Genomic DNA, 25,518 nt, shown 5'->3' on the forward strand with positions numbered 1-25,518 from the left:
CGTTGTCAAGGCTAACATAGCTTTAATAGCCTTCTCTCTCAAATCTAGTTTCACGAGCGCACGTGAACGAGATGCAAGACGAAACCCTGTTTTCTCACTGCGACCAGGACCTGCAACACTGTTGCAGTACATAATAGTTGACGCCGATTAGAATGAACATTAAGTCTAAAGGCCGGTTCAGACACTTGCGTTTGAGTGCTTTTGATTGCGTTCCGACGAGAACCGAAAGCGAGTCACCGGCACATCTTTGCTTCGTATGAAGCGTGCGAATCCAATTCAAGGAATTATCTTGGCACGCGATATAAGCAGCAGGGATGTCCTGGCTTCTCGTAGCCGCAACGCAGTCAAACGCAGTCAAACGCAACTGTCTGAACCAGGCTTTCCTGGCAAAGGGATCGGACATCTTTTAATGCTTTAGCATTAGAACGCTCTTTTTGACGAAAACCCGGCGGTGCATTTCGTTTGTCAGCGCCGAAGAGAGAGGGAGAAAGAGGGGGAAGGGGTACGCGTGCCACGCTTCCATTGGTCTGAAACGCTAACGTCTCTAAGCGTCAACCTCTCCCTTTCTCCCCGGCGCTGACAAACTGACAGACACCACCGTGTTTTCGTCAAAACGAGCCCTTTCGTTTTCGCCAAAGCGACGCGCCCAGCTGGCGCGGAGCCAGAGAGGAGGACGCACCGCAGCGCGGTGGAATGCGGACGTGCTCAGTTGCCTCTCTGCCGTCGCCGGATAGTCTTCGCTCTGGGTTTCCGTAGTAACGGTGCGTGGGCTGTGATGCGTCCGTGTAGTTAAAACGATGGATGCGGTTCCCTGCACGAGTGATATGAATACGGTTCCTTTCACGAGGGATATGGATGTGGTTCTTTTTTACGAGTGATATGGACGACCGTATCTGAGGGTCGACATACTCTGATATGCAGAGTACAGAAACGTGTCAAAAAATTACAGGAAGATTCATTGGTGGATTCTTAGGGAATGCGTAAGCATGACCATTGGGAAACGCCACACACGTTCATCTTTGGGAAACGCTAACACTGACCCCCTACGAGGCCAAAAAAACGTAGCAAAAAAGAGAGGAAGCAAAACAGAAAGCCAAAAGAGGAAGTCAAAAGAAAAAAAGTGAAGGGGTCAGCTTTAGCGAGTCCCAAAGGGGGGACGGGGACGCGTGAGGCGTTTCCCAATGGTCATGCTAACGCATCCCCTAAAAATTCATCAATGAATCTTACTGTAGTTTGTTCTTGCAAGAACGTGTACCAATTTAAGAATGAGAGCTATATATATTTGTATTGTTAAGTTTTATTAAGGAAATACCGATAATTAGAATTCTGAGTACATTGCGCAGCGTAGTTTACATTTAGTAACGTTTGGAGGCTGCATGATTACTTCAATTTTAATGCTATTGCATTATTAAGCTACTCATCAAAGATTTCTAGCTATCTGGTATCTGGCCGCCTAATGCGCAGTAGGTATCCGCAGTAGACCATTTGAGTTAGCTGTGCTTGCATCCCACTGCGCCGCGCAGATGCGGGGCGGCAGTGTGCACTGCTTTATATTCGCACAGTCTTCGAAGGAACTGACGACCTTGACGTCGTCCACGAGGTCGTCCCAGACGTTGTCTTCGACGTCGTCTCGTAGGACGTCGTACTCGGCGTCGTCCTTGAGGTCATTCTAGAGGTCGTCATAGAGGTCGTTCTTTAGGTCGCACTTGAGATCACCCAAGAGGTTGTCCTAGACGTCGTCCTTGACGTCTTTCTTGGTCTTCGTAAACGTTGTTCTAGAGGCCGTCCCTACGGTCGCTCTATAGGTCGTCTCGGAGGTCGTTCTAAATGTCGTCCTGAACGTCGTCCTAGACGTCAAGGACGGTGTCTAGGAAGAAGTCGAAGACGACATCCTAGAGTAGGACGTTAATAACGACGTCTGGGACGACCTCAGGAACGACCTTCAGGGTGATCTCAAGGACTGCACAGGTTTAGTTGGCCCTAGAGGACGACACTAATTTTATCGGTGAGTTTCCCTGCTAACTTTGGCGGTGTGCAACGATAAATGCTATCGCAGTCATAGATAATCACCCCTGTGGTGTCAACAAATTTGCCTCGACTATCAACTTCTTTATTTCTTTTATTTTCTACCTTGTACGAAAACTTGAGGTACTCAGTGATGTACTGATTTTCAAAAATATTATGACTGCTTGTTCGTGAGATTTACAGAAGTCGGCAAAGAGAGTCATGGGTGTACTGCAACAACTCAACTCGAACGGCCATTTTACCTGGAGACATCTACCTTGAACCGGATGAGGGCTGTGAATTTGACGATGACGCTGAACTGTGAGCGCGACGAGCCATATGTGGCAACGGTTAAGCCCCAAGGTACGACAATGCAGTGCGTTCGGTATACACTTGAAAAATCATCAATCGCACCATCACCGTCTTTTTCGACGTTCACAAAATCACGCCCGGCCGGATGATCGGCGGTGTCTTGTACAAGGGCATCACGGACTCCAGGTGACTCCTCAGCTCATTGGACACTTCGGGCACCGGTTCCAAGATGACGTCCCGCACGTGGATGCTCCCGGCGACTCCGGCTCTCGGGGTGAACTGCTGAACCATGAAGAAGTCGCCGACGCGGAGTGGCAGGAGCTCCAGCGCGGCCCAGGTGATCATCTGGCGAAGGCTGCAGCATCGGTAGCGCGGATTAGCCTCGGTGTTGAGCAGAGCACTCAGCACCGCGTTGGACACCTCGTGAACGTTGCTTCGCGAAAACTTCCTGAGCTTCTTTGGAAATAAGATCTTGAAGTTTTCGAGGTACGATCCGCCGTATTCTTCTCTCACGATGACGGGGAGTCGGCGGGTGACTTCGGCCAGTGCGTACGTGATCGCGTCGTGATCGGACATGCTCGTCCTGGTGGTACAAAAAACAACAACAAAGAAAACAATGTGAGTTGTGAGCAACGAGACGACACGACGACTATTTTGTGTTGTGTGCCTATGATTTTGGTGAATTACACGTTCGCTGGGATGCTGCATGTTGTTCCCTCTAAAAGGGCACGCAGGCGCGTGAAAGTTTCAATACGGCATGCAAGTTCGTCTGCTCTTTACTTATTTCGTGCATTTCTTCACCCGCAACATCAGTCACTGACGCCACGCGATTGACGGCGTCGTTAGAACGCGTTCTCTATCCGCCTTTTATGCTTACCTTTGATTGGCGTGCCTCCCCATGTTTTTTGATGGGCTAAGAACGCATTTAAAAACACTTGCTCGCCGTATTGTCTGGTTTGAGCCCCGACTGCTGTGTTGAGAAATACGCATTAGCGCATTTGCTTCGTCTTGTAGATAAGCGTTTTAAAGTTTCTTTTTTTTTTTTTGTCGATGTCATCGAGTTATATAATCTGTCTCCCAGTCAAAAATGCCAATTCGGATCAGAGGAACTGTGTTGATTGAGAACAGGCCTTTTCCAAATTACACAAATACCAATTCGAGCATGCAGGGAGAGCTTCACCTTGCTCCTCTTGCCGTTTTTTTTTTTTTTTTTTTACTATAAACCATTTGTTTTAAATCGCCACCTTACTAGAATATTGTTCAACGCACGATGCCCTCTGGTCTTCTCTGCCGTGGAAGACCAATGTACATAGGTCATCTGAGGCAATCGACTTGACATCTTCGGCAGGCTGGTTATCTTCGACCTTCATCTGAATAATAAACCCCGAAGAGGGCAGTACTTGTTTCACGACGAAACACTCTCTGGAATTTGTTTCTAAAAACATGTTTTTCTTTTTAGTTTGGACCGTTAAACAATTTGTAAAAAATTCAATGCTAAAAGAAACCATGGTTTTTGAAGGTACAAAACGGGGATGGCTATAAACGAAGTAAACTCTACACCCCGTGTTGTATCTCTTGTTTGCATCGTTTAAATATTTTTAACTATATTTCGTTTCGCAAAAAGTCTGACCGCAGCCAAAGCTGCCATCCAATGAAGGTAACCGCGCAGTGTCAAAAAGTGCCTCGTCATTGTACTCGCCGTCTTTATGTGTTTGCTGTCATCGGTACAAAAAAAAAAAAAAAAACTCAGTGAGATCTGTGGCTCTTCACTTATTTCTGCGCGCAACAGGTTTAGCTGGTAACAAGGCGTGAAGTTGGGCTAGTTGGCTCATATTGCAAGCTGGAAACAGCGCAAGAAAAGCAGGGGACAAGAACGAGAAGTGAACGAACACAACGCTGACTGGCAACTGAAGTTTATTCCTGCGAGGAACAGGAAGGAAAACGTAAAAGATGCAAGATAGATAAAACATAATCCACCCCCTTGAGGCACGCCCGAGCACTTAAACAAATCTGCTGAATTTCTTAATGAAAGTCACTTCGTCATTTGCCAAAGCCTCGGACGGGGCACTAACACACATGTCCGCTCCGTAAGTAGCAATAAAAAAACGCCTAATCAATTTCTCTAGTCACTTTGTAGGTAAACCCGAGCGCACAAAAAGAACGAGTGGCGTGACGAAGCACTTTTGGGGCTGCTTGAGTGGCGTCGTCGAGTGGTAGCGTTAGCTGTGGCCGGATCTTAGTGTGAAACGGAATAAAACACTAAAGAGTTTCAGTATTGCGTATAGAAGCAAACGCAAGCGCTGTGCGTTTGCGTTAGCGTTGCGTGCTCGAGCCTGCCCATGCCCGTCGTCGCCGTTCGCCAATCCAAGACGCAGTTTGGAGCTCCGCGCACGCTCAGTGTGGAACACGCAACTCTAACGCAAACGCCCAGTGCTCGCGTTTGCACGTATACGCAATACTACAACTCACTACTATCTTCTGCTTCTTTCTATTCTGTCCCTCGTTCTGTTTTAATGCGAAAGCATTAACTGTCCCATGGAGCGCAGCCGGCGTTACCTGAGTGAAGCCGGATTTAAGGCTCTGTTATATAGTCCGACGTTGAGCACAGGGAACGCAGCGTAATGCAGAACGCGCGCCTTTCATTGGCCCTGTGAGCATGAACTCAATATCTGCAACCAATCGGCGTCTGTGTGCGCTGCGCTACGCCGCGTTTGCCTGCGCTCGACGTCGGAGTATAATGGAGCCTTTATCATCTGTAGCCGCGAAAAACGGCACCTAAATTCCCATTGGCTGAATGTAACGGCACCTAAATTCCCGTTGGCCGAGCGAAAGGGCACCTAAATTCCTATTCCCAATACAACGTAAAGCAAAGTGCGGCAACGCAGATGCTTCGCCACGGAAGCCGTCGTGAAGCCGGTGGAATTCGCCGCGCCTGCGCAGTGAGAAAGCGTGACGTCACCGCCGCAGCGCCGTGTGCAAAAGGAAGACGTGGCGCGCTGCTTGTAGGATTGCGCTGCGTGTACGAAGGCTATCGCATTCCCACACGTAAGCTTTTTTTAAGCGTCTCTGCCCAATTTTTTTTATATTTCAGGTAAAGACCTATGTCCAGTAATAGGAAAAAAACATTATAAGAGTGCTTTAACGCTGTAGAAAATATCGAGAACTTCTGCATCCCATTCCAGGAATAACAAAATGAAGTAGAAGTATTTTCAAAACGCGCTTCTCTACACTCGTGGATTTCCGCCATAAGCATTATTCATAGATATTAACGCCACAAGTGTTCCCTTTCGTTATGCGCCTTTGTTTGGCACAAACTATTTTCACCGTCAATTATATACCCTAATGGGCGGTTTGTACCAGCCGTACACACAAAGATATCAGACTTGTGCGGAAGTAATTAGAGGTATTCAAATTACTTGTCATCGATTACTTTTTAAGTAATTTTGAAATCATTTGATTACCTTGTTAAGAGTAGTAATCACAGGTGCAATCAGATTACCTCTGAAGGTAGAATTTCTTGTAATCCTAACTATCCCCCCCCCCCCCCCCCCCCCCCTTCTTGATGGCGTCCTTGTTTCCACAACCCTTCTCCTAAGAAATCCTTGAACCAGGTCTCCGAAACGGGGGCGGTCTACTGAAAGTGGTGAATTTAGAAGATGAGTAGTCTGTAATCAGAAAAAAAAAGCGCTTTTTTCCTAATTTAAACTAATCGGAATAGTAACGGTTAATTTTCAAGTAACGGTCAAGTACGTTTGTTTTGTTTTTCAAGCAATCAAGTAATCTCGTTTAATTATTTTATTCGAAAGAAATGATAATAGCAATAGATTACATTTTTGAGGCAATGTGTACAAGATTGACACAAACACAAAAAAGACACCCTGCATCATGCATAACTGCATCGGCCCAAACTGTCTTTGTTTCAGGTTATTTGCCTTGGTCAACCAGAACACGACCTTTCCGGTACATTCCTTGCACGAGTCTAGCAAAATAAATGTATAGCGTTCCTGGGACTGTGGAGGTCTTGCTCTAAAGAATCTCATCGGATGAGCTGCCGCGAGCCACCTCGGCCAACCATGGGCTGTAAGCTTTTGTCACGTGACACCAGGACATAGGTTGCAGTGATACTTGCAGCGTGTCCCGTATGCCTCCATTCGGGTTTCCAGTCGGCATGGATAGCACCCACCGCTGTACGGATCAACATCGGGTGCTCGCCATATTGGAACGCTTTGTCCACAGATGATGCTCAGAACGAGCTCAGATTTATGTACGCTCTGGCAACCTTGATGGTGTGGAATGCCCGTTGCTAGAGAACCGTGGAAGCTCGCCGTCAGCGCGCGCTCAGCAGCCGCGAACTCAACTACGGCCGCCGAGTACATACTCTCTATAGTCAATCAAAAGGTACGAACAACGGGTGGCGCTAGGTGGCGCAAGCTACCGCCCGTTACAAAGGGTATAAGGCTATGACATCAGAGCCGTGTATAGAGAGAGTTTGGTCAATGGGAGGCGCGGGCAGAGCCAGGGCGTGCACCAGACTCGGAAAGAGGGCTTGGCGGACTTGGCATGCTCTCTTGACCAACCAGAAACCGAAAAGAATCGCCTAGCGGTGATAGCGAGTAAGAGTGAAGTGTAGTAACTCTTTATGGTTGAAAATAGGGTGCACGTGATGTTTCGATAATGATAATGCAGAAAGATGTAAGAAACCAATGCGCCGCTCAACTTTGTTTTGCTCGGACAAAGTGTAACCGCTCGGACGGCAGAATCCCGGCCCCGGCGCTTGGCGTAAGAATTATGTCGATCGTTCCTCTAGTCGCACTCTTTCATCATCATTTTGGGCGAGCGTGATTGAAACATCACGTGAACCATATTTTCAGTCACCGAGAATTACTCCGATGCACTTAGCAGGTTTGTTTCTCGCGACCCCCGCCAGGATATTATTTGTATAAACACAGAGACCAAAAAGCTCGAGAGATTGTTTAAGCTCATAGAATAAAGAAGGAGGGGCCAGCCTGCGTGGGTCAGGCTTCCTTGAATTTGCTGGACAGTGAGGTCAAATTTTAGATCGGGGATGACGCATATAGCATTCTGTAACAGATAGCACCCAATTTTGTGAGGCGCATGCGCATTTCCATCGTGATTAGAGAGTCGTGTTGTATGTTTTTCTTCGTGGTTTCCTGAGAATAGACTTTTCAGTTGTTAGTCAGCGCTCGTCCTGTCCAGTTCCTTCCTCTGTCCTTGCAAAAATTCGCGCTGTGCCATTATGAATCATACCAACTCGCCCAGCTATCCTGTTTATTATTTCCGGCTTCTGGATGGTCCCATTCGAATTTCTGAAGATGCCCTGGAACACGCCCAGCCCACTTTCGGCCAATGGTGCCTCCTCGTTTGTCTCCTATACTTCCCAACGAATGGCCAAACTCCCTACCCATACGGCTCTGTATGACATCAATCTATCCATCCATCCATCCGGGGAGCAGATTCAGTCGCCCTCTCTACGCCGCTGGCTTCCTACCTTTTACAATGGTTCGGTGCCTCGTGCACCTCGAGTGCCCGCGCGTGCGCGCAGTCAAGACACGACGGAAGACACGGGCCGTGTTCCAAAATTTACTCGATTTTACTCCAGGACACGGTGTAAGATAATACTCTTCAGGTGAGGACAGCGCGCTCCTCGCGCAGTGCAGATAAAGTTTGCTTTTCAGTCGCTCTGTTAAGGCCCGTTCACACTCTTGCAACCGAGTGCGACCGAGAGAGACCAAACCGGTTTTTAAGCCTCTTGCGATCTCTTAGGACCAGCTCCGCTCAGTGCATCCGGTCCCAAGAAGTCTTTCTCGGTCGTACTCGGTTGCAAGAGTGTGAACGCGCCTTTACTCTCACTATGGTTTCAAGCGGTTTCAAGCGGCACCGGCAGATGACTCGTCGACCCGTAGGCACGGCAAAGACGGCTCGTGCCGCCTCATGCTCCAAACGCGCCGAGCTTCAGCGAGGTTGTCGCTCGTGCAGAAAGACCACGGTACCACGGTGTACCGGGGTGTCATGGCAACGATATAATTTTTTTCGCTCTCACACAGTTTCGCCGTTTGGCCGCCGGCGACACTGTCAGCCGCGGGCACGGTGGCCGCGGAATAATGCAGTTTTTCGGATGCCCGTCGAACGAACACTATCTGATTCCTCGCGCCCCGCGTTCAGCCCCGCCGTGTCCACACCTAAAGAGTGTATCTTACACCGTGCTCTAGGATAAGAGTTTTGTACCTTGGCGTTTCAAAACCTACCGTCGTCTAGCGTTTTTCAATCTGTGTTGTCACGTGACAGGACCCGCCAGAGCAATTCGGATCCATTTGAGTAAGATTTGGAACACAGCCATAGTGGCCGTTCTTTCAAAAGAGTCGCCTTTGCTGCTCTTACTCTGTCAGGGACAAGAGAAGTCAAGGCCTGCACTTTTTCTCTTCCAACGTCATCATTAGGGGATGCAGGCAGCGCCACCTAGCATGCGTGAGCGTCGACACCGCAGTGCGTCTTGCGGCGTCTGACAACAGCACGCGGCGACGGCGAAACAGACGCGTCTGCGGCTTTGCAACGTATACTCTCGTCAAGTTTCGGCGCGTTTGCCGCTTGGGGCGGGTCGGTAGGGGTATCCACCAACGACTACGTCATCGCAAGTCTTGTTTACTATGGTGGTGGTGTTGTTACGACAGTACCCAAAACTTGCCTGTAAAAGGCGGGCTCGATTGCGGACACCTGCACACCAAATTTTCTGAGCTCTCGGCGCAGGCCGTCGGCATACTGGCAGAGGGCCGCTGTCGTCGCCGACGCCACCGCCATTCCAGGTATGGACAGTCGACCTGGACAGGGCAAGAAAAATGTAAACGTTTGCAAAAAAACGACCTCTGGGCGCCGCCGTCTAGCTGATGCGCGTCTAGATCAATACCACATAGCACATGAGCATTGCTGCCCATCGGGCCAATCATCATGGCTAGTTTATACATCCTTCCTAGCTTTATTTACGTGGTTATACATTATGCACGGTTGCAAAATTGGATTTTAAAACGACGGCTACTTGCTAGCGTTCATATTTAAAGGGATTCTCAATATCAGATACCGAATTTGGCCAAGATACTACACTTTACTGCCTGTGAGTTGGCACGACATGCGAGTTCATTGATCGGATATTTTACTCGAGGTGAGTTTAGTTCCAAACTACGGATGCGTCTCCAGTGCGATGGTTGGGATGCGGCATTTTCGGGAAATCTCTTGATTTGAGGTTGATTACAGCTCTACACCTCTTGAAATACCACGAAGTGCGTGTGACTATAACGTCTAATCTACGACAAATTAGAGACATCAGCGAGTCAACAGCATCAGTCCCTGCTGAAGCAATACCAGCCGCGCCTGTTGCGATTTTCTCGAAGACATATTTTTCCGTAACTCCCAGCTTTAAACATCTAACCTTGCTTTACCTTCATACAGAGTAGTTTCGTTTTTTTGTTTTTTTTTTTCAGTTCTACACATTTTGGGATTCTTCAAAGGCTTTCTTTCTTTCTTCGGTGTCATTTCAGAGACATACATCGGAGGAGATGACTATGAGGCAGTGACAACAAGCCGCACTCAGTGCTTCAACTAGCGCAGTTTAAATATGTTGTCCTATTGGAGGACAATAGGCGTGATTTACGTTGCCATCAATGTCCAATTGAGTAACACCCTAAACTTGAACCAATTCGTCTTGGGTACAACCTGGTGACATCACAACCACCCAAGTAATTACGCATAGCGGCATAGGCTTACGCCCAAGAACCCGTGAAGCACCAACAACACAAAGTAGGGCTGCTCACGCCAAGGGGAAACCATTTGTTTCAATGTATGTTAGTTTGTAGGTTACGTTATGTTCCCGAAAGCTGGAAAGTTGTTTGTAGAAAATTATCATTGCCTTAATTAATCATTTTAAAAAGTTCATGTTTATTTGTATTAGCTAGACTATGGATCAATGCAGCCACGATTCACGCATCTGACACTGTCGTGTCCAAACAAACGACTATAATCCCTGAGAACAGAAGAAACGCAGACCACGCCCTGCTTTTTTTTTTTCTTCTTAAGTGGTCATTAGCTAGAACTGTTCAAACTGGGGGAGAGGAGAAGCAACAGTGCGCGGGGTGCGTCAGAACACCGAGCTGGGGTTGAAATGATTAGGGGGTAGACGCCAAGCTAGCCGCCTTTGTGGCTATTAAAATTTATTAACGCGTTCGAACGCTGGACGCCGGCGTTCGTCGTTCGCGTTCGAGCGCGTTCCAACATTGAGTAGAGACAACAAAGGCGCTCCAGCGTCCCCGCGCTATCTCTCATCTCCTCCTCTCTCTCACTTGCTACCCGTATAGTATATCCTTGGATGGTGTTTGCCTCGCTTTTACCCTGAAGTCCCGTGACTATGGCGATTCGTCCAGTGCTCCGCCGGATTTGAGGAATGCCGGTCCCGACGAACTTGAGTGTTCCCACGAGGTTGACGTCGATGAGCCTCTGGAGCTCGTTGGGCTTCATCCATTCAACTTCTCCGTAACTGCTCACACCGGCATTGGCGACGATGGCCCACAGATCTGACCGGGATGCAGAAAAAAATAAAAAAAATATATATACATATATATATATTGATCCTTTAGCTTACGGTTGACCTTCTGCATACATTACAATATCGAGAGGTTTGGTCTATATATAGTTGATGAAAGTAGAGAAGCGATAATACCGTAAAGTTTTCTTGTTCTGCTACTACATGATCTATGCTCTGGAAAACAAAGGGTTGCGGATGCTTTATGTAATAACCAAAAAGGCATCGCAACCTTTTTTTTTAGCATCTCTATGTTTTCGTGTTTTTTTGTTTTTTTTCAGAGCATTACAAGTATTGGTTCACATCGTTTCTCCTGATTTGGCTGCAAATTCACAGCCTTTTTTTTAACTTCAAACTAAAGCCGTGGCTGCAGGTCGTGAAATAAAAACTCAGCCGCATCTATCACTGACAAATCTAAAGCAAACGAAGGGCGTTTCATTCCCTTAGCTACAAACGCGGAATTTATTTATCCCGAAAGAAAAAAAAGAAAGAAGCGGGTGTCAGCGGGAGTTAGAGAAATGGACTTTTTGCGAAAATGGATCTGTGCATGCTCGAAGATTCCTTCCGCCACGCGGCAGAAGTTCGCGAATAGGCTTCAGAAAAAAACGGGGCCAGCTAAATAGAACGCTACACTTGCGTCGTCTGTAATTCTGGACATACTGCGCATGCGCGAGTGACTCGCGCTTGCGCAGAACCTGCGTCGTGTGATCGGCGAGTCAGTTATGTCGGACTTGGGAAGTGCCGAGGACCTTCCTCCACAGTATGTTTGTGTGCCTACCGTCAAGTGTCGTCTTTTATGGGGCAAATAATAAATGATGATGAAAAGTATACTGAAATATTTTCCAGCTCTTCGAAAGCTCGTGGAAACTTATTGACGTGGAACTTCGCGGTGATGAAGAAAAACCAGAAGCGGGCAGCACTATGGAAAGTTAGAATGAACAAGGATTTACTATGAGCGGACAATGCCGAACAGTTGCAATATACGAGCGGGTCCCAAAAGTAACCGGAATAAATTTCTGGGGAGCGCTGCGTGCGTAGTACCAGTTTCCACCGCTAGCAGCCCTCAACGGCACCCCTTCTGGGTCAGTTTGCTGTTCGGCGTCGTCTGCTAAAGTTCTGGCGTGATATCGTGAATTTTTTCCCCAAGCGCTTCGAAATCATCACTTCTTTTTTTTTTTTTGCAACGTCTTATTTGAAGGACTTACCACATCCACAAAACTTTTTCCTTTAAGCAATTTGTTTTTTATACGGGCGTTCAGAAACAAAGTTGTTCGGGGCGAGGTCCGGTGAATACGGGGGGGGGGGGGGGGGGGGGGGGGGGGAGGGAGGGGGGGGAAAGTGGCGCCACGCTATTTCTGTTCGTGATTGTCGTGATGGAACCGCCACTCCCCCCTTTTCCACAAATCGGGGCGTTTCTGCCTCACTGAGTTACACAAGCGTCGCAAAATTCCCGGATAAGACACGTGATTAACAGTTTCACCAAGAGGGTTAAACTCCTAGTGAACATTGCTCGAATTTTTTTTTTTTTTTTTTTTTTTCATTAGTTGAGAAGGTTGAGGTGTCGCCCTGAACAAGGTTGGTCGTCGATTAATAATTCGCCCACCTCGAAGTAAGTGAAACACTTGTAAACCTGCGATTGTTTAATTGCATATTCTTTATAAGCTCTCTGAAGCATTACAAGAGTTTCACGCCGCACGCAGTTCTTTCAAATCAGACACTGCAAACAAAAAATGACGAATGATTTTGAAGCGTCTGGGGAAACAAATTACAGCAATTACAACAAAAATTACAACATGCTTTTGAGTCAGCAAGCTGACTCAGAAGGGATGCCGCTAAGCGCTACTAGAGGCGGAAGCTTGAACGGCCCGCCCTCCAGAAATCCCTTCCGGTTACTTTTAGGTCCCCCCTCGTATATACAGGGTGTCACAAAAGAAAATTTACACGGTCTCTTTAACCGCAAAAATAAACTAGGCATCGCCGAACGCTCATTCTTCGCCCAAAGGTAGAGCTAGAGGTCACAACCAGATGCCAAAGTTTCAGCCCGATCCGATAACTTAATCAAAAGTTATAAGTGATTTTCTGAAAAGTTCAATGGGAAAATGGAGCCCATTTTTGCCTGTTTTTGGTTTCTGGTGCCATAGAGCCCCATGTGTTTGAGAACTCCGTCGGCCGCCATTTTCCCATTGAAATTTTCAGAAAATCGCTTATAACTTTTGATCAAGTTATCGGATTGGGCTGAAACTTTGGCATCTGGTTGTGACCTCTAGCGCTACCTTTGGGCGGAGAATGACCGTCCGGCCATGCCTAGTTTATATTTGCGGTAAAAAAGACCGTGTAAATTTTCTTTTGTGACACCCTGTATATATATATATATGTGCATGCACGTTGTCGACGATCCTGTGTATTCAGCGCCCTTACATCCGCTTTGACAGCGTTGCCAGTAGGGAATCTTAGCAAATGTTTTCTCGAGACCCACTACTACTCCGGACCCGCACTGCAGATAATATTTTTAAGCGGCAGCGCTTCCTCCTGATACCAAAACCATTTTATGAACACACGATGCGATGAATCTTTCCAGTAACTGTATCACATTCAGTGTTATAGACTATTTTGTTCGAGTCAAAACTCAGTAGAGTATTTTGACGGATCTTCTTATCAAGCATGTACGGCACAAATTGTTGACATAATCACTAGGCTAATCAGCGAAGAAGATCACGCCTACGCAACGTGCAAGCTCTTCCATGTGTGGGTTTGACACGAGGCGACCATTCCGATTTAATAGATTTGCGGCCGCCGTCGGATGTCGAGTGGTTCGCAGTTAAACTTCGCTTGGCGCAGGACTCAGGGAAACTTTGTACGCCACACGAGTGAAATAAGATTTGTTTAGACTATTCACCTACGCCGTTGAGAACGTCGCAGATCTTTCTGTATGCATTTTCGATGGTGTCAGGCCTGAGGTAGTCAACGTGAAGCACTATTATACCCGATGACTTGAGGTACAGCGCCCCCTCCGAGTACTGATCGAGGCAGCCAGCGAATACAATGAAGCCCTTTCTATGCAGGGCCACTGCAGCTACGTAACCAAGGCCCGTGTCACATCCTGCGTCAAAAAAATGACATTCAGAACACACATTTTGTTTTGCACGTTGTCTACATTCGCGCGTGAGAGTGCGTGTGTCTAAAAAGGAGACAAGGCCCATTAAAAAAAAATTCAGTCTATCCACCTTACAGGTTAAGAGGTCAGGGCGAGAGAAATGAAGGCTGGGGAGGGGGGGGGGAGGATGCCGATGAAATGCATGGTGAGGAGAGGACGAAACATCCTCCTCGCTGCAGCATTCCGCCTGCTTCCTTCTCCCCAGCATTCCTTTCTAAGTTCCCTGAGCTTTTAACTTGTCACCGACTATGGATTGAAACCTAACGTTCTAATGGCGGCCTTACAGAACTTCTCCACTCCAGAAAACGAAAACATATGTGAAAGCAAACAAATGAAAGCGGAATATTGAATTTAACAAGTTGGTCCTTGCGTTCGATTCACGAAGTCGAGGGGGCTTGATCAGAGTAAATATTTGAGTTTTTAGGTTGCCATTAGATGGCTCGATTATTTCAGAAGGGTATATTAAAAAAATAGACAATCTATGTTTTTTTTTAATATAATTTTTTTTTATATTTATAACAAGACGTTTCTCAACGTAGAAAACATGGAAGACGTCTGTCTGTATGAAGAGGTGACCGCATGCAGTCGTAACGTCTTAGAGCCGAAAAGGATATGTGGCGCGTAATAACTATCACTAATAATGAGGAGTTTAAAAAGGGCTTGACAATTCAGTCTTCAATTAAACAACAGAAGACAGCTACAAAAACTACATAGACACCTCTTTTGCAATCGGGTCAGCTTAGCACGGAAAAACAATGACACGAAGGAAAGGACTGAACAAATTCACCGCTGACTATCAACTGACTTTTACTTTCTACTCTTCCCAGCCTAGGTTCTTTCCTCTTCGTCCTACGGCACATTAAACACGTTAAAAACACGTTTAAAGTAACCATTTCGCCTACTACTCAACGACGTTTGGCAGACCGTAAATACTGTCGTTCTTTTTTGTGAACCGTAATTGACGAGGTGCTCACGCAATCTTATGTTACTTCAGTGGCCAAGGACTCCAGCACTTCACGCGCGAAGGAGTTCTTGCTCCTATGAAGGACGGTTATGCTGGTGAGCTCTGCTGTTCATCCACAGTTCTGGCAATGAGCTGACAAATGTCCTGCTGATTTACTTTTCACCGACGCTGCGAGCTCCCTTGCTCTATCGTTTATACATCGACCAGATTGGCCGATGTAGCTCTTTCCGCAAGAGAGGGGAATATGTAAGATTACCCTCGTTTCGCATCGGCCTAGTGTGTTCTATGGAGTGTGTCACATATCCGCTGTTGGTCACGTCCTTTGTTGATCCTGCGACACATGGCGTATGATTTGATCGGTGCCGAACAAACAACCGGAATAGCTTGCCTTCCTGCGATCTTTTTTAGTCTGTGGATCACTTCATGAATGTAGGGCAAAACCGTGATTTTGCATCGCGTTGGTAGATTCACCACTTCCTCGCCGCTTGCTGCTCTCCGCTTCAGTTTCTTAAAGAGGCTCTCACACACGCTTCCTAAAAAAGCGCTCCAGTAACCAGAATCGCGTGGTCCGACAATGTTTCTTAAAGCTTGTCTCAACTTGATGATGGCAGGATACCGCAGAGACAATAGCAGTACTGGCAACACTTATTTTGATGGTCTTCGAATGGCTTGACTCGAAGGAAAGAAACCCCTTACACGATCGGGGTTCTTAGCGCCAACATATACGTGACTTGTTTTGAACTTCAAAAAGAAGTCCAGGAACTTTAATGACTTCTCCAGTGGTAGTTCGTAAGTAAACACCAATTCCGGCCAACGTTTTTGGAAACAGGTCAAAACCTTCTCTTTACATCCGTTCCCTAGGTCTTCCACCTTACTGTCGCATAGCCCATAATAGTCAGCATAGCACAAAACAGTGCTATGGGACACTGAGGTGGAAGATAACAGCGCCTAACGCCAAACAGCGCCTAATGCCATGACCTCGTTATCTGCGAAGCGATGACAAGATGCGCAAGACTCACCACCGCGCTGAGTTTCTGGAGCCGTCAGTGACTAAGATATTTCGAATTTGTATCGTGCGCCAGAAGCGCTCGATCAAAATCAAACATAGCGGACGCTCACCTGTGATGAAGACCGACTTGTTCGCAGCAGGAAGGTTCAGAGCGTAGTTTGCGTTCACAACCCGCCTGACCATGAATCCCACGGCGACAGAGAACGCGATGTTCCCCAAGATCGTGATGATGTAAAGCGCGGGCGGGGTCAAGGCCACCACGACGAACGTTGACAGCGCGATGACGGAAAAGGCTGCCATGGGCCTCTGGCCCTGCGGCACTCGCTCCATCCCGAAGCTTCCCCGCCCGGCTTAGGTCTTTTTGGATGTGTGGTATTACGGCTAGCAAAAACAGCCTACATGGCTAGACCTCGGCCTGAAGCTGACGTGCCTCAACTTCGTCGTTTTCTCTTGTTTACCAAACCGTGGCGGCGTGCTGTCGTGTACTTCAGAACCTAGAGATCATGGGTTCAATTGGCACCCGTACCCGTTTTAATCTGGGTGAGTATCGTATTTGCGTACAGTCGTTTATCAGCACAGCGCTGTAGCACGAGGCACGTTAGACATCTATACTTTGTTCAAAGTAAACGGTCAGCTAGTACGATAAAGACAAAGCACAGCCAGGGAGAAACAGACACACACACACCGGAGACAATCAACTGCGGCTTTATATTTCTTCACCACTTTGACCCAAAGATTCACGCCTAAAGTAATACCATATTAGATCACCCTAAACCCCTACATTACACTACCAAATTAAAATAAACTAAAATAAATTAAATAACATTATGAAATTTGGTCACTAACACCTCCCTGACCCAGCCCACGAACCACCGCCCGGCACATATGCAAAAACTGCCTTTCTCTCTTGCTGACCGAGATGGAGGGCATGCTCACTCAGTCATCGGCGCTTTCCTTAATGGCCAGGGCCTCGAGAATCTCGTGCGCAAAGGCATTTCTGTGTCTTTTAATAATGAAAACGCTACTGAAACTTGGCCTGCACCCGCATGTGCGGCAAATGGGCTGCAAGGTGCCCAGCCCCCGTGCCCTGCACCGACGCCGCGTGCTCTCGGACTCTGTCAAAAAAATTGGGTTCTGTGTGTGTTTATACAGCCTAGAACTTGGTCTGCCTCAGAGGGGCGACGAGTCTCCCAGCTGTAGATGAGAAATTTAGCCAGTGCGGTATAACCGCTAGCCTGGGGTCTTTAACGTGCATCACGCAGTAGTGATACACGACCGCACGCCGGTACGATGCTCATCCAGATCGAAACGGGCAGGGGTGGGGCTCGAACCCAGGATCCCTGGGTTCTGTAGCGCGAGCTTTCGCTCCACGTGCTCCGAGCTGGTGCGGGCTTGGCCGCTCGGCCACCGATCCCCCTGTTTCCGCCTGGGCGCCGCTGTCACCTAAAAAGAGGTCGCGATTGGTAAATGCGCGTCACTTATGATTTTTCCTCGGTACTTCTGTTCTTTCAAAACCTCGCTTAATTTATTAGTGTTGGAGTCGAAATCCTCGTTATTAGAACATACAGGTTTAAACCTATTAGCCTGGCTGTACGGAGTACTGGTTCTGCAAGGACGCGGGCGACAGCTGTCGATGTGCAAATATATCTGGCTGTCCGTCGGCTTTCGATAAATTTGGGTGACCAGAGTTGTTTCCTTAATTATTACACTAACGTCTAAGAAATTAATGGCAGTCTTCGAGTAACTGTGAGTGAAGCGAATGGAAGGGTGAGCGGAGTTCAAATCTGCGATAAACTTGAGAAGCTTATTTTCTGCGTGTGACCAGATACAAGATACGTCATCAATGTACCTTTTGTAGAACATCGGTTGGAGCGGGCAGGCTGCGAGAAAAGTTGACTCTAGGGCACCTATAAATATATTTCCCAAGTTTGGGGGCTTTCTATATCTATGTCAAAGATCCGTACTTTCGGAGTTGCTGTGCTAGGAAGTTTATTGTATATATTGCGACAATTTCGCCGAGCTTCGCCAGGAGATGGCATTGACACGTGTGCCGTCTCCTGACAAAGCCGAGATTCTCGGCGAAACTGTCGCAGCAGATACAATAAACTTCCTAGCACAGCAACTCCGAAATAGGAATCTCTGACTTACACGCACACACACACACACATACACACACAAATATATATATATATATATATATACGACAAATATGTCATAAATCCTTGCTAAAAGCTTCGAAGCACGTTAATTCACTTTTACACTTTTCGTCGTCCTACGAAAGAGCCTTTTCGTTATTTATCTATATATATACACCTAGTTTTTTAAATAAAATTATCAATATAATTTTTGTAAACAGGGCTACAAAGACGGGTTTGCTAAAATTCCCTATAGGGACTTTTAGCAAACTGTTACCCTGTTGTGCGTACGGCACTACCAGAGGCCGGAGCCTTTGAAGCATGCTTCTTAGCGCGCGCTCCCAGGTGATACCGTGATTACGGGCCACGCGCTTAAAAGCATGCCTCAAAGGCTTTGGTAGTGCTGTACGCAAATCATGGTACCGACTTATTAAAGGAACCTTATAGAGCCATTTACGCAATTATCAGACAGGTAGACTAACAGTATACGGTTAGAATAATGGATACGAGTCGCCTATAATGCCTACACTGCACTCACACTCTAAAAAACGTTTGTGCGTCTACTTTCCGGCACAACACTTGGAGAGCCAGTCAGCGCAACTTACAGAGGCAGCTCAGCGAATGACGATGCCGAAAAATATGTTTAGACAAAAAAACGTAGTCTGAGTTGTGACATTAAGCAATGCAAAACTTCACGCTTCCTTTGCTTAATGTCACAGCTCAGACTGCGTTTTTTGGTCTAAACATATGATTCGGCATCGTCATTCGCTGAACTGCCTCCGTAAGTTGCAGTGATTGGCTCTCCGAGTGTTGTGCGGGGAAGGTGGGCGCGCGGGCATTTTTTAGAGTGTAGTTCGTCTGCTTCTTGCACAAGGGTTACGATGATGTCAGAACGCCATGACTCTTATTGGCTGACAGAAAACAAAATATTGGGCAGACCTTCAGGCATCTAGCATTGAGGTCTACCCACTATCCTTTCAATCAAAGCCAATCAGAACTTGGCGTCGTCCTGACGGCATTGAAACTCCCGATCAAAAAGCAGACGACTGGCTCTCCACATAGCGCCCTGTTCCACTCATGCTTCGAAAAGGCTACCGAAGTGGCAGCAAATGACGTCACAGAAGCCGGAGTGTCATGCTGTCGGATGCCGCGTCCCCGGGGGTTGGGCGTAGACGTTCTGGGAAAAAAAGCGCGAGGCAACGCAAGGGTCTTTGTTGTCGTGGCGTCCCGCTCCTGGCTGCCGAAGCTTCTGTGAGGTGTCCAGCTGGAGGGGAACTGGAGCGAACAGACCTCTGCCACACCCACCACCGCTGCTGCTGTGACACCGCCAGGGTCACGGCAGGCGACAACATGACAGATCGATGACGTCGGCAAATAAAATCGAGGAACCCTTTTTTTAAGACTCGGCAAACGCATCAATCGGAGACAGGTTCCAGGCATTATAGCTGTAAGGAATTCCCAAAACATCCAACTGTAAATTCTTCAAGTCGGTCTTTTTTTTTTTTTTTTGCACTGCTGTTATACACAGGGTAAGACAAGATCTCATGTGGTCGATAATCAAGATCAATCTGTACACGCCTCTCCATCCAAAGAGTGCTGGGTCACAAGGTGTCCTTGATGGACATCGGGGCTGTGATGGTACTAAGAGTGGTTTTAAACTTGGATCGCGGCTGAAACAAGCTGACGAAAAAACTATCCACAAGTTCCATGGGCAACAGTTCCAGAAGTGTGCACAGGGCGAGGTCGCTGCTGCCGCATCTGTACCGGGCCTTGGGTACAGGGTCCGTAAGTGCACTGCGTTCAAATGAACGGCGTACAGGATTAGGATTGACATTTGAACCAAACTTCTGCTCTCAATTCGCTGCGAGTAGTTGATAGAGTAAGCTAAAGCAAATGAATGTTGTTATGGTATGGAAGACTATAAAGTTTCGATGAAGTCTCTACCGATGGCGAATTAATAAAACGGGCATCATCACATTAAGGTTTTTCCTTCCCAAAACCGCTAAGACTGCGAGCAAGTGTTCCAAAATGCGTCTTTGGCTCTTCGGAACGCAATGAGGAGCACGCCCATTAAAGCGCGCGCCGTCATTGCTTGAGGTGAGGAGAAAAATAAAAGCACGGGGGTGTGTTCGGCGGGTAAAGGAACGTTCAAAGTGCGCAGGAAGCAGACGAACTTGCACACCGTGCAAACCTTCACAGATATTTTTGTGTATTCATGAGGTTATGAGAACAACGCGGCACACCGGCAACAACGGACAGTTTCTGCAGCATAAAACAGATGACGATTTTGTGCAGCGTAAACTAGACGAGCCCAACTCACTTTCCCAATCGACTGGTTAGTAGCCGTAACCACTGGGTCATGCTGAGTGGTCACCTTAGAATGGTTTATCGTTTTCAGACTAAACGATCGCAAGTAGCCTGCCAGTCAGTTCAGTTTTGCATCACCGAATGTCACGTAAAAAGGAGACTTTAGATGAATGAATGCCCTTTAATCACCTCAAACTCATGGATTCTTTAAACCCATCACAAGCGCATATCGAAAGCAGTCTTTTAGGGTACGCAAATTGTAAACACATATAAAATATTTTTCATCTGAACGTCTTTCGTCCACATAATTCCATCAACCCCGTCACCGTAAAAAAAACCTTTCATTCAGTCGACACTATACCATGAGCTTACCAGTGCATGGCCTTGGAAACGTCGTTAAGGTTAACGTGCATGTACTTCTGCATCCTCTTTGGGATAATGGTTTTAAAGGTGTCCAAATACACTTGTCCGTATTCCTCCTTTAGGATCGGGCTCATCCTGTTGATGACCTCGTTCACGCCGATCTTCACGTTCTCGGGGTCGGTGATGCGGGTCCTGCGCCCGATCGGATAGTGTCGCATAAGCTCTAAAATCAGCGATGTATCCGATTTACAAACTACGAAATAAAATTAAAAATGCCCCTGCGTGTCTACCTCTTCTGTGTAATTCTTTGAGGACCAACTAGTGGGATCTACGGAACACGGCATAAAAATGATCTTGCCGAAAGTCATTTTGATTCGGAGACGCTAAGTATATATGAACAAAATAAGCGTGGCAACTCAGAATAAACACGCCCAACGCCCTAAGCTTCATCTCTAAGGCAAACCGTTACTATAGACGTTGTCATTTACAGAACGCGCAACGTAAGTCAAAGTGACTGGTCCGCCCTGGGTTCTCAAAAAAAAGAAAAGAAAATAGACAGAAGGTTTTGTTGTTTACATCTTACTATAAGGCATAGGACCATTGGTTTCTCTTCTTTATAGCAGAACTTCTGCGTCATGAGCATCCCTCCCCATAGCGTAGTGGTATTCACTGGCGGCAATGCGGAAAGCAAGTCGTCTGCTTCTTGCGGAGGGGTTGCGGTATAACGTCAAAGCGACGCCGAGTTTTGATTGGCTTTGACTGGAAGGATGGATGCCTTAAGGTCTACCCAATATTTTGTTTTTAATCAGCCAATGAGAGCTTGGCGTTCTGACATCATCGTAACCCCTGTGCAAGAAGACTGGCTCTCCGCATAGCGTAGTCACAGACTATTGAGAGCCTGTCCACTTCTTTCTCTTCTTCTGTGAAGCGTCACAAAACTACGACGGCGACAAATTAGCGATTGGACCCGTGCTTGAGTCCCAGCGTCCGTGGACGCGTCCATTGAACGCGGGTTTTAGCCGAACTCTGACGGGGCACTCGGGTCTATTCTTTGTTTGCGCTGGGTTGTAGTGTCGTGACGGCAGGATTTGAGAGCAGACGCCTCTCAACTTGCCTTTCAGCAAACCATGGGAAAAAGTGAGACCTATAGTGACAAAGTGAAGCAGCTGACAATGTTTCTTGTGCTGCTGAGTGCGTGCTGACGGCGAGCTTCCACAATGCTTCTGGAACGCGCATTTCACGTTATCAAGGTTGTCGTGCTTGGCAGAAAATAAACAAAAGCTTGTTCTGAGCATGCGCCGTCAACAATGCGCCCGAATATGGCGTCGAGTGAGTACCACCGATTCGGTTCATGCGGCCGTCATCTGCAGGCAGAAAATTCAGTTGAGCGACTGACTTGTAGAGCATGGGCTCGACGGTGGAGACGTTAACGCGCCATTTGAACAGCTCTCTGCGAAGGCCGTCGGCGAGCGAGCAGATACCGGCCGCGGCGGTGGATGCAGCGACGGCCCCTGGTATGGCGAACCTGCCTGAACATGAAAAGAAACGAGTAACATAAACACCGAAAACAAACAAACATCATTGGTATTATAGTATTAATTTAGGATTACCGATAACCAGCTTTTCTCCATTCTATTTCTCTCGGGAAATAAAGATTTCGCATTTCATCAAAAAGAAGAGAAAAAGTGAGATAGAGGATGGAGTGTGACATTGCTGATTACGTTTCAGAAGGCTTTGTCGCGTTTTGAGCTCAAGTAAACTAAACACACAAAACGTGCTGTTGTGCAACACAAGGATCACAGCTTCAATTGAAGTCCACGAACTTGATTTATCTAAAAGCATTAGTAGTTTAGATAGATTACTGTCTTCCTACTGTAAAAAAATAAAAAACAGTCGATCGCATGTTTGTGCTAACTCTGTGAGTCTTTCGAGATATGCGCTAGTCTTGCTTCAAAATGCTTCAGCCGAGGGCTCTAGCAGAAAATTAGCTTTTTCAGCAAAACGCTGGGAACGCTGCCATGTATATGCTACAGCTTTAATGACACCTCTAAAAACAGGGTTTGACTGAACTAAAAACTAACAGTATGAGCTCAATACAAAGAAGTGGGAGTGGGACTATAGACGAACTGGAACGTAGACTAGACGTTAGGGCGGAATATACAGGGTGTTTCTATAAACGCGGGCAAAATCGCTTCTGCGAAAACTATGCATCGCACTGAAAATGAAAGCCCTGTAACGCCGAATTAGAGCGCAGTTCTTGAGGAGGAGGAGGGAAGGGTATTGAGGGGAGGGGGCTATACCCCTCCTCCCTTCTCACCCTCCCTGCTACTTCTCGCCTCCTCCCTACTCTACCTATCTCTCCTCCTCGTTCTCCTCCTGCCCTCCTCCTCCTTCACCTACTCCTTCTCCCCTCATCCTTCAACCTCCCCCCTCTTCTCCTCCTCCTCGCCGCTCCTCCTCCATCCTCTTCTCTTCTCCTTCTACCCCTCCCTTATCTCCCTGCTTCCCCCTCCTCTCCCTTCTTCTCCCCCTCCCCCTTCTACATCGTCCATGCCGACGGCGACGCCGACGCGCCACGTCGGCGCGTTACGCCAAAGCGTTCAGGGCTGTTTATACTCTGTCGTAACGTCAACGAGCGCACGCGCTCGTTAACGCTCGCTGACGCTGTCTGCGAACAGGGCGTCTATACTCCAACGTCAAGTTGAACGTGCTCGACGCGCTCGACGCGCTGAGCAGCTCGACGCGCTACAGCGCAGCTTGCGACGGACTTGGACATGCTCTACGTTTGACGTTGGACGTCGGCGGCGACGACGGAGGCTGTCCCAGAAGCCCTCGCGCGAATGCCTCATTTGAGAATCCGGTTGCCGGGGCGTCGGGGTCAGTGTCAGAGCGTGCGAGATGATCATTTCTGGGATCTGAACCTGTCGTTCTTGCCGTGTGTCCCGTGCTGTTGTCGTGTTCCCGTACGTTTTGGTGCGCGTATTTAACGTTCGAGCGCTTGACTGGCCGAGTGTGTGCGTGCACGTGGACCGCTCGGAGAATGCGCTAACCCCGATTTTCGATAGGCCTATGGACCTAACGAGCCGGTGGTGCTGTGCCGCGGTGTTGGGGTGCCGGCAGAAGCTGGAAGCTCGATGACGCGCCAGAGGTAGGGTTCATTAGAATTAAGAATGACCTAATGTGTGTGCTATTTATAATCACGTGCTAGTCGCACTTACCGGCAGTCGTTCCCGATCGAAAAAGCGTCGTCGAATGTACAGGAACGGCGGACACAGTGAAACCTCAGGACTATTTAGTCGGCTTGTAAACGGTCTCAGCTTGAAAACGATAGTAGCGGTACTATATGACAATAGAACTGAATCTTGCATTGTTTGCATAGGCTTTGTAAAGTGCGTTGCTATTTTGAACACGTACATTGCGTAATTTGGGCATCGTCCGCTCTTTTCGGTGTCCCTTCCTTAAGTCAGCCTGATAACTTACCGACTATCTGTCACAAAGAGGTCTCTGTGGAATAACGAGTGCATCAATTTCATCGAAGCATTCTGGCAGAATTGCCGGAGTCGCTTGGCACGATTCCGGCAAACCTGCGAAGCAGCTAGGTTCGACGGACGCGATATCGGGCTTTTTGTTTTTTCACTTTTTTTTTGACATTTGTGTGACATTTAGGATAATATAAATGCTAGTTTCACACGTTATCACCGTCATTTGCTTGTTTTTTGAACTGCTAACCCCTAACCTGACTGGTTGTTTTGAAGCCTGACATGACAACACGAGTACGAACCACACTGACCGATTGCATCTAGGCTAGGTGGCGCAAGCTACCGCCCATAGATAACCCGTACAGACGATGCGGTTGCCACGGAGACGCGCATGCGCGAAGTGGGGCAGTTCGTTGGGGCGCGCTGGACCAGCGTTGGTCTACGCTGGACTGTAAACACCATCGTTCGGGCGCTTCTTGGCGCGGCGGACTGGCCGACGAACGTCGGTTTGCGCCGGCGCGCGTTGCGTTCGTCGACGTTGGAGAATAAACAGCCCTTTATGGTTACGGCGTCGCCGAGGTTTCACGCCGACGCGTTAAGGGTCAAGCTAGGTGTCTCGACAAGGCGTTGGCTATCATTTTGAAATCTCCAGTACGTTTGCTTTTCAGAAATCACAATAAACAAAAATCATGGAATACTTACCTTGAACGCCGGACATGATTACGAGTCTTCCCCTGCTTCGACGAAGGTGAGGGATGCCCTCTTTAACGAAGCGTAAGGTTCCCGAGAGGTTCACGTTGATGATCCACCGAAGCTCGTCGTGTGACATCCACTCAATCTCTCCATAGTTGGTGACTCCTGCGTTCGCCACGATGCCCCAGAGCGCTGGAGACAACGGACACGCGAGGCTGTCATTAGCATTTAGCGTGTATACGCTACGTATAGTCAACGTATTTTTACCCTTTTCACCGAGATGAGTGGTCACTGTCTTGTACGCTTGCACGATGCTCTCCTCGTCCAGATAGTCGATGGGGACGACCGTGACCTTGAGGTCTTTCAGGATAGCGCCGCCGTCAGAGTTGGGATCTAAGCAGCCGGCGTAGACCTCAAAGCCGTGCTCGTGCAAACGCCTCGCGGTGTGGAGGCCGAGTCCGCTGTCGCAGCCTGACCGTGAAATTTTGTTACAATATATGAGAATGAACTA

At 47.8% G+C, this 25,518-nt stretch overlaps 3 protein-coding genes across 3 annotated transcripts in view; 1 reads left to right on the plus strand and 2 right to left on the minus strand.

The window, feature by feature from the left end:
• LOC8050556 (pancreatic triacylglycerol lipase) overlaps positions 1 to 2,329 on the plus strand; it is a 35,247-nt gene extending 32,918 nt beyond the window's left edge. Inside the window, exon 12 of the mRNA XM_040505061.1 lies at positions 2,209 to 2,329. Coding sequence (XP_040360995.1) covers positions 2,209 to 2,329 — 121 coding nt within the window. The remainder of the gene's footprint in view (positions 1 to 2,208) is intronic.
• Positions 2,330 to 8,979: 6,650 nt separating this feature from the next.
• Positions 8,980 to 16,330, minus strand: LOC120849564 (D-beta-hydroxybutyrate dehydrogenase, mitochondrial-like). The gene is made up of 4 exons (XM_040221795.1): positions 16,141 to 16,330; positions 13,800 to 14,003; positions 10,665 to 10,895; positions 8,980 to 9,152 (listed from the first exon to the last, which is right to left on the minus strand). The coding sequence occupies exons 1-4, from the start codon at positions 16,328 to 16,330 to the stop codon at positions 8,980 to 8,982; spliced, it is 798 nt and encodes a 265-aa protein (XP_040077729.1).
• Positions 16,331 to 19,766: 3,436 nt separating this feature from the next.
• LOC8050557 (short-chain dehydrogenase/reductase family 9C member 7-like) lies at positions 19,767 to 25,170 on the minus strand. Its single transcript, XM_040221796.2, has 4 exons — positions 25,017 to 25,170; positions 22,232 to 22,364; positions 20,845 to 21,027; positions 19,767 to 19,959 (listed from the first exon to the last, which is right to left on the minus strand). Exons 1-4 carry the CDS (start codon positions 25,141 to 25,143, stop codon positions 19,767 to 19,769), a joined length of 636 nt encoding a protein of 211 aa, XP_040077730.2. The 5' UTR covers positions 25,144 to 25,170.
• Positions 25,171 to 25,518: the final 348 nt, after the last annotated feature.

Source organism: Ixodes scapularis, unplaced genomic scaffold (genome assembly GCF_016920785.2).
Source record: "Ixodes scapularis isolate PalLabHiFi unplaced genomic scaffold, ASM1692078v2 PGA_scaffold4__175_contigs__length_147842914, whole genome shotgun sequence".
Classification (NCBI taxonomy): Eukaryota; Metazoa; Arthropoda; class Arachnida; order Ixodida; family Ixodidae; genus Ixodes; species Ixodes scapularis.